The 9,730-nt window shown below is 35.3% G+C and overlaps 1 protein-coding gene across 9 annotated transcripts in view; it reads left to right on the forward strand.

Annotated features, from left to right (window-relative positions):
• LOC106871763 (protein phosphatase 1 regulatory subunit 12A) overlaps positions 1-9,730 on the forward strand; it is a 216,364-nt gene that overhangs the window by 182,322 nt on the left and 24,312 nt on the right. For all 9 annotated transcript variants that reach the window (XM_052978463.1, XM_052978462.1, XM_052978465.1 and 6 more), the window contains 3 exons: positions 4,707-4,865; positions 5,283-5,429; positions 6,621-6,671. In XM_052978463.1, the coding sequence (XP_052834423.1) occupies positions 4,707-4,865; positions 5,283-5,429; positions 6,621-6,671 (357 nt within the window). The remainder of the gene's footprint in view (positions 1-4,706; positions 4,866-5,282; positions 5,430-6,620; positions 6,672-9,730) is intronic.

The following is a 9,730-nucleotide window of genomic DNA, read 5'->3' on the forward strand; positions in this document are numbered from 1 at the left end:
CCTGTTGATGTTCATTATAATCATCATCATCATCGTCATCATCATCATCGTCATCATCATCATCAAGGGAAACCTACAAATTATTTTCAGTTGTAGTTAGACGTGTTTTGCTACTAAAACATTTGGTTGAAGGGTTGGAAATAGCCATTGCATCTCAAATTTCTCTTTTTCATACTGTTAGTGTAAAGTGTTAAAGAATCTACAGTGTTATCTCTTTTTAGTTATTTTAGGATTCATTGATAATGATGAGAGCCATCTGCTTGAAACATTTGTTTCAAAGAGACTGCACATTTTCTGTTTATAAAACCATTAGACTGGTTTTTTTTTCCTATTCTTAAATGAGAGGTCAGTTTTGCAGCATTTTTGGTTTATTAGAAAAAGAAGTCAGAATATAGGAAAATAAGGTAGTACCTATGCATGACAGTGAGGTGGGAGATATTAGAAATGTAATTAGGCTACTTGATTTAACATAGTTGGGAGGTGGGGACAATGACTTGTCCTGAAAGTTCTTTACTGAAAACTAGATACAAAGAAGAGATACACACCTTATTGTAATTTCAGCCTTTTATTAAGGCAGCAGTCTGAATTATATTTTTAGGCTTTAAAATGTGTCAAAGAGTAAGATTCAATCCAAGGTTGACAGACAGGCTTTGAATTCTGCAAGGATTCCTTACTGCGAAGAAACTTTGTAATGTTTATCACTCTCCCAAAATTAGAACTTTAACTTAGAAATTCCGTCAAGTCAGGACAAACTATGTTCACATCGTTTTTATAAATTCAGCGAGTGTGTGATGCTTTCTGTGTGTGATGCTTTCTGTAATTCTTTAAGTGTAGATATATGTAGTTGCATAAGTGTCAGTGATAGTAGTTGATAAATCATATTTCTCCTTGATCTTTCCTACATATTTGAGAGGATTCTATGGGAAATATAATTTCTACCATTTTTTTTTACAAACAGTTGTGCTATTAAAGTTAGCAAAAGAACCTGTTTTAGTCACAAATATTTCAACAAAACATATAATTAATTACATCACTGAAGTTTATAGAATTTATCTAGTATAGTATTCAGTTCTTTTGTACATGTTTGCAAAATATTTTTGTACTATCAGATTTAACAGAATTTTAAGGAATTAATATTTTGTAACACTAAAATATTTCTGATAATGAAAGTATATGTGGGAGACCATTTATACATCACATATTGTAAAGTGAGTATTAACTATTATTTACATTATTTGATATACCCTCCAGCTTTCATCAGACTGATGAAGGCTGGAGGGTATATCAGCTGAAATGTTGTGTTAACAACAAACAAGATGAGGACAAATATCCATCAAATATAAATAATGTACATAATTCCTCATCTCTTAAATATAGAACTGTATGAGTATTAACCAGTTAAATATTTGATGTTACTAACCAGGTTATAATCCCTCTTTTGTTGACCTAGTTACACCAGCTTGTTATAAGTTGTCATTGTTTTACTGTTAAGCTCTCATGTTAAATATTCATCAAACCATATAATTTCTTAGTGTACTGACTGTGATTGCTTCTTATAATAATTATGAGTTTGAAAATGTAGCTTAGTTAGCAAATTGATAATGGCTACTATTTTTATAGTATTACCCTGCTCAAGTACAGTTATTCATAAAATATTTTGTCCACACACTCTTAACTTAATTCATTAATTTTGTAGACTTACAGAGCTTTCAAATTTACTTTGCTGCTCAGCACTGTAATGATAATAATTTGTAGTTGGAATTAATTTTCAAATTTAAGACATTTCAGTCTTATTGAATTGTCTGAATTTGATATTAAGTATCCTCAATAACAGCAGAGTTGTGTGTACGCATTTGCTTGTGTCTGTCCATGCATATATATGTACATAGCTATATGTAGTATGTCTAATTTTTGTTTCCCTGCAGAAATATTCAAACACTTGTTAGAAATGTGTAGTCTGTGTTGGTACACTGGATTATTTTTTCACACCTAAACAGTTCTTGTAATTCATGTTAGTCTTATATATTGTTGAATCTAATATTTCAGAATGATAGACAAGTATGATTGTTTTATATCAGTAGCATTTCACTTAGCTGGGCTTCAGTGCCACTGTATTACATCTTGGGCAGATGTCCTCTCTTATAGCCCTGAGCTGATGAGTTCCTTGTCAGTGAAACTCATTGGTCACTGGAAACTCTTTGTGCAGAAAATCAAAGTGTGTGTATGTATGTGTGTGTATGCATGCATATGGCTGTCTTTGTGTCTATATTTGTGTTGACACTGTTTGGAAAATGGTGCTTTGTTTTTATACCTTGTTAATTCACTGTTTGGCAATAGTGATGAGCACCAGATTTTAATATAACTACTGAGGTTTAAGGTGGCCTGCTATCAGAATCATTACCATGCCAAGCAAAATGCTTGGTAGCATTTTGTTTGACTTTGTTCTGAGTTCAGATGCCACTAGAGTCAACTTTGCTTTTCATCCTTTCAGGGTTGATAAAGCAAGTACCAGTTGAGCACTGGGGTTGATGTAATCGATTTACCCCTTCCCCTGAAATTGCTGGCCTTGTGCCTAAATTTGAAAGCAGCATAACTACTAGGGTCAGTACAAGCAACTAGAAAACCTTTCAATGTGGTGCTCCACCATAGCTACATCCCAGTGGCTGAAACTTGTAATAGTTGTGTGTGTGTGTGTGTGTAGTGATATAAGCCACGTATAGAAATGCAACCAGCATTGATTACATTGACAAATTTTGCATGCCAGTTGAGTGAGATCTCAGAGTTCAGTTCCTAACCCAATTCTGTTTGTCTCCAGGCCATAATAGAAGAGTTTGAAGATTAATCTTCACTGTGTGTTGATCATTACAATGGGCTGTTAGATCACTTTGCAGCTAGTGAAATCCAGAATTTATTATATTATTAACACTCAGATCGTTGTGTAGCTTTAACATCATAAAACAATGCTATAACAATGCATAGTTTGTGCATCAAAATAAAAGTTAAAAAATCTGTAAAATATTCTATCCTCTCTCTCTCTCTCTCTCTCTCTCTCTCACCCGTTAGTACTGTATCTTTCCCTATTCAACCCCCCTGCCATCTTACCATTCTACCACTTTCCTTTATCACAATGCCTTATGAAACGAAGCTTTCTCTTAGCTATTTTACTTCCATAACCATCATTTCCTCTCTTATTAACCTTTAGCATTACTATTTCTCTCATTACTCTCTCTATCTCTCTCTCTCTCTCTTTCTCTCTCTCTCTCTCTCTCTCTCTCTCTCTTGTTACTCTCTCATTTAGCTCCCTCTTGTGCTAATAATTCTATTCCTCTTGTCATACTTTCACATTTATTACTATCTCACTTTAAGCTCAGTTTCTGTCATCACTCACTCTTTCACCCTTTGAATATTACAGGCTCTTCTAGTCTTGTGATGTACAAGGCAACCTCTTGTGTGTTGGTGCCACAATAAAATGCACCCAGTACACAAAATGGTTGGTGAATTGAGCAGTGACAATGTAGGATCAAGATGACTCTTTAGTCTTGTCAGGGGCATGACACTTCTCTACTGTAGGTTCCATAATAAAATGCAATTAGTATATTCTGTATAGTGGTTGGTGTGAGAAAGAGCATCCAGATGTAGAAATCATGCCAAAAGCCAGGATATGCTGATGAGGCATAATCTTCCTACATGTCAAAGAAGGTATTAACTTTGATTAACTTACTTGGACTGTGACTGTTTGTCCAAGCCATGCCAGCATAGAAAGCAGACAAAAAAAAAGATGAGGATTAGCATGTTATGTATGTAGCTATGTGTGAATATATGTGTGTGCATGTCAATCATCATTGTTTTTACATCTACTTTTCCAATGGTAGCACAGGCTGGGTGTGACTGCTTAAGGTAATATTCTATGGTTGGTTAGATGCCCTTCTTGATGCCAATCCTTGTTTTCATGTAAGGTAGTTTTTTCCAGGGTCTTTACGCATAACTTCTCATGGACATTATGTAGGACATAAATGTGTCACTGGAGCCTAAGTGGTTTTAACCATTTAGCATTTAAACAGGCCATATCTGGCCAAAATACTCTACCTGCATTATGTTCGAACTGGCCAGATCTGGCCTCTCATACCAACCTTACAATATCATTCTAAAAAGTTGCCCCATCAAAAGCTACTAGATAATGCAGATTAATTCAAAACAATTAGAATGAATAAACCTTACTTTTGACCGAATAAAGGGTTAATGCGTGCATGTGCACACACACACACACACACACACACACACACACACACACACACACACAGTGAGTTTTGGTACTGTTTCCTCCAGCCTAATTTCATTCACAAGACATTGGTCAACTTGAGGTTATATATAGTAGAAGACACCCATGATGTTGCCCAGTAGCATTGAACCTGAAAGACCATGGTTATAAAACAGTTCTTAATCATATAAACTATTCCTGTGTTTACATATATTATTTGTATCATATTTATCATGTATTATATATCTTTTTTCAGTAAGTATAAACATTGCATTGCTCATACAAGTGGATCAATCTTGTTTTATTGGCTTCATATATTTTCTTTGGTTTATATTTTCTTGTCATTGCTACATTCACTTCAGTACATTGTCATATTTTGAAACTTTAGTCATTCATGCATCCCTGTCAAGATAATAGTGCTGTTAATAAATGTTTGTCCTCTTTTCAGAGCCTTAACAGTCGAATAAACAGTGGTACTAGTAGCCGGTGCGTGTCAACATCCGACATCCCTCCGTCCATCACAGACCGCCACAGTCGCTCCGATCGACCAAGTTCTTATGCTGGTTTGAGTAAATCAACACCTTCATTAGAAATGGATTACAAAAAAGTAAGTATTGGTTGATATTTACCACTGGATATTGCCAATTGCTTGCTTGTGCTTTCTTAATGGTAGCTAGTTACAGAGGGTGCAAGTGTACCCTGTGAAATTGTTTGCCGGGTGCAAAATCAAAATTTGCATTCCCACAAGTGATTGATATAAAAGCACCTTGAAGTTAGGTTTCTTCTCAGAGAACAAAAATAAATTTAAAAAAACAAAAAACTATAAATCCTTGTTTACAAACAAACTTTTGGACTTGGGTTTGCATCCCTTTAAGCAAATTTCGTTCCTGAGCCAGTGGCTAGAAAGGAATCTCTGAAAAATAAGTTAAAAGAAAAGAAACATATGTAAATATTTGTCAATTTTTTAGGAACTCAAATCATTTCAAGATTGTGTTTAATACGTGCTGCTTTATTTTATGAATAGCTTTATGAAAATGAAAAAGATGACACAAATAGGTTAAAGAAAGAGCTTGAACAAAGCAAACGAGAACTTTCGACGATGAAATTAGAACTGGAAAGGTTTCGAAGATTACATGAAGGTAGTTCAATTGAGTCAAACCAACAGAAAAGGGTAAGTAACCAGTTCTGTTGTTATGACTATTCCTTTTTGGTTGTAAACACACCAGTGTTTTATTTCAGTTGAGTAATCAAGCCATCTATGTGACCCTTATTATATTTTCCTTCAAGACATTTTTTTTATCATTTCAAATGATAATTTTTTTCTTTTAAACAGTTTTGTTAATGTTTCCAGTAATACTTGCTGTTGTTACTTTGAAAAATAACAATAATTGGGTTGTTTTTTATTTATGTCTTATGCTGTAATTTTGATGTCATATTGGAAAATATTCTTGTATCAGCCTGTATATTTGTTGCTTGACTCCTTTAGTAGTTTAAAAGCTTCATATTTTTTTTTGTTTATTGTCTTTAAGGTGCCATTTTAGTAGAGAGAGTTTAACATAGTTATTTTTCTTTTGTTTTGTTTTTTCTCACTGTCAGTATTAGATGGTAAAATTTGTTAGGAATATTTCCCAATCAATTGGGTACTTGGATTATTAAATTAAAATGTAAATTCAGTTTTGGTATGAGATGGTATCAAGAGGTTTTCAGACTAGTTATGTTTACTAAAAGATAACTTATAATAACTTACCTCAGTTTAACACCATCTCCTTCGAAATAGTCACCTTATACAGCAGTACACCGGTCCCAGCATTCCTGCCACTTTTGGAATCCTTCCTGCAAGTCATTTTCTGTAAAGTGAGTCAAGGACCTTCTGTGATTCGTTCTTGGGGAAAAGGTGGAAGTTCACAGGTGCTAAATCTGGCAAATAGGGTGGGTGCAAAAAACTTGCCGAAGCATGCCCAAAGTCTCTGTAGCAGACTTCTCAAATTTAATGCAAAATTTCACGTTGGCACTTTGTTCCAACTTCCTGTCCATGAAAATTGCAGACTACAGCGTACACATGATTGCAAGAACACAAATTTCACAACTTCCGGGGTAAATAGTGATGTCACTCAACACACTGCCATGTGCTGCCAATATGTAACACTAAATATAGTACCGATGACTCATCTCTTCAAAACTTTACATTGATCCTTATCAAAAAGGCTTCTGGATTTTAATATGTTGATTTTCTAAATTATCTCAAATTTTCAACAGAAAATTATTTCAGTAGGAACTCAAAATTTCAGAATAAAAATCTTCTGTCCCTGTCCTTCTGTCTGTCTGTCTCTCATTTTCAGTACTTACATTACTTTATTGACAGGAAAAACGGGCTTTGGAGAGGAAATTGTCTGAACTTGAGTCTGCAATGGTCGTAAGTAGAAATGTTACATTGATAAAATCTTGTTGAAGTTGACTGTAATGTTGAAAAATAATTTGATGATAATTTACCAGGGGATGGGGTGAGGGAGAAATATATGATTAATTTCAGCCCCTGTTACTCGTAATATTCTTATGGCAAAAATTTATTACAATATATTTTATTTTTTTAAATGTTCAAGACTTTGATGCTTTCAGCAGAATTTTCAGTGTACTGTGTAAAATATGTCAGTTCACATCCTTATTTCTAAACTATTACTATTATTATTTAGCATGCCAGGCAAAATGCTTAGCGGCATTTTATCCGTCTTAGTTCTGAATTCAAATTGTGCCACAGTTGACTTTGCCTGTCATCCTTTCAGAGTTGATGAAATTAGTACCAGTTTCACACTAGGGTTGATGTAATTGACTAGCCCCCTCCCCAAAGTTTCAGGCCTTGTGCCTATAGTAGAGAGGATTATTATTATTTCTTTTTACCAAGATTAGCGAACAAAATTGTTCGGTTGCTTCTTCGTAAGATTTAGTGTGTCTTTGACGAATGTCACTTTCTCCAGAAACTGGAAAAATATAAAGTGAATATTAAGTGCTACTGTGAAGAGGAGGAATTTTTGAAGAAAATCTCTGGCAGTATTTCGGCATGGCCTCAACTGAATGATTAAAAATATTTGTCTTTCTAATTGACTATAGTTGGAGAAATGCTTATATTGTTAAATACACAAATCTTTATTTTTAATCAGTTCTCCAGTTGGGTGCCAAACTATATATAGTGTTCAGTTTCCTTCCCCTTAGTTTTGCAGTGACATTTCACAGGAGTTGACATCGTACTTTTAAGTAGTTCATATTTCTTTTTAAGAAATATTGGTTTTCTAAAATCAGTTGTTGATGCCTATATGTACAACTGAAAAAATTAGAAGAGAAAATTTGTAAAAGGACTTATATGATTTAAACCTCAACTTTAATTTTGAGCTGCAGATTCAATCCTCACTTTGTCTTTTCCGTATATTATGTTCTCTTGTTGCTGTATACAAGTCCTCATAGAAATTTATATTACAAATGGCATAGGTTGGACAAGCTTGCTGTATATCATTATCACCAATTGCCTTGGTCTCTTGTTTTTTTAATAGAACTATCAAAAAATTTGTCAATGGACTTGGAGTTGATATGAAGTGAGTAAATCAGACCAAGTCACCTTCTGGTGTTCCTTTTTATTGAATTCCTCTTATTTGGATGATTTAAGAAATCAAAAGAATGCAAAACTATGTGGAAAGATATGACAAAATAAACTCCTCATCACTATGTACTGATCTTGTGCTTATGTTACTTTTGAAGACTTTACACCTCACTTCATGAGCACAACCCATATGTTTCTCTACATTTTAGCATTTCAATTATCTTATTAGATTCCTTATTCATTGCACCAATAAAGACAGGCCTGAAATCAAGAACCTAAATAGACAATTTTTTTTTTTCTATTCTTGTTGTCTCTCTTCACATTTTCCTTGATCCAGCAGATTTCTATTCAAAGGTGTTACAACTGTGACCCCATCATATCTTGTTCTCAAACAGTGTTTCTAAGACTACAATAGTCAATGTTACTTTTTCTTTCCTTTTGTGTTTTAAAGAGTGTAGGATGAGGTTTGAGGGAAATTTACCTGCTATTGTTAGTAGGTCAAGCAACTACATAGAGACTTCAGTTTGTGTTAACGAACAGTATACTGTACTGTTGAGTTAGGGATTTTTCAACCAAATAGTCTTGCTTTTGACAACCACCTGCAGATGCAACTGGCTTTACTTATAGTGCTGTTAACATAAGAAAGGCTGTCATGCAGGATTAAAAGTTCTCTTTACTCTGAATTAGTTTCTAATTCAGAGTGGTTTTTCTCAAAGATTGGTTAACTTCACCACACATCTCTTGCACATTGATGGAAAAGCCTTTTAATACTGATGTTTCTGCAGCATTATTATAGCTAATCTTTTTGTCTAAAAGGTGGAATGGGGGAGATAGAGGTGTCTATAACATATTAGAGTACGTCAAGTTGATCTGCTCCTTCTCCAGTCAAAGGACTCTGTTGCAAAGTATAAATAGTGGGATATGTGAGACGAATTGCTATGAGATTATCAGAAACACAAATGACATAAAAGGCTGAAGTTTATGATGTGACCACATAACTTTAACAAAATATTGAGTATAGCTTTATCAGAAAGTTTTGAGATATTTTTATTTTAGTGTAAGAAAGATAAAGTTCTTAACTAGTTTTGCTAGAAATATCTAAAAAAAAAAAAAAAAAAAAAAAAAAACCATGATAAATTAAATTCTGCTGGTATGGTTAGGTGGCGAGAATGGATGAGGATAGCTGTGTGAAAAGTGCCACAGCCTGACAGTTGAGGGAACCTGTGGAAGTGATAGACCCAGGAAGACCTGGGATGAGGTGATGAAGCATGACCTTCGAACATTAGGCCTCACCGAGGCAATGACTTGTGACCGAGACCGTTAGAAATATGCAGTGCGTGAGAAGACCCGGCAAGCCAAGTGAGACCATAATCCGAGGCCACTGCCAGGGGGTGTAGTCAACCCACTTATGCGTACCTTTCCTTCATTGGACACTAAACTCTATCTGCGAAGACCTGTTGGGGCAAGTGAAATCAAAATCATGATTGAACTAAATTCAGTGACTGGCAGCTGTGCCAGTGGAGCACCATCCGAGCGTCATCATTGTCAGAGCAGTTGTCTGGCTTCCGTGCCGGTGGCATGTAAATAGCACCGTTTGAGTGTGATCATTAGCAGCGTTGCGAGTTACTGGCACTTGTGCCAGTGACATGTGAAAAACATTCAAGCGAGGTCATTGCCAGTGCCGCTGGACTGGCTCTTGTGCAGGTGGCACGTAAAAACACCATTTTGAGCATGGCCATTGCTGGTACCACCTGACTGGCCTTCGTGCCGGTGGCACGTACAAGCACCCACTACACTCTCGGAGTGGTTGGCGTTAGGAAGGGCATCCAGCTGTAGAAACTCTGCCAGATCAGATTGGAGCCTGGTGCAGCCTTCTGGTTCAC

This window comes from Octopus bimaculoides, chromosome 2 (assembly GCF_001194135.2).
Source record: "Octopus bimaculoides isolate UCB-OBI-ISO-001 chromosome 2, ASM119413v2, whole genome shotgun sequence".
Lineage (NCBI taxonomy): Eukaryota > Metazoa > Mollusca > Cephalopoda > Octopoda > Octopodidae > Octopus > Octopus bimaculoides.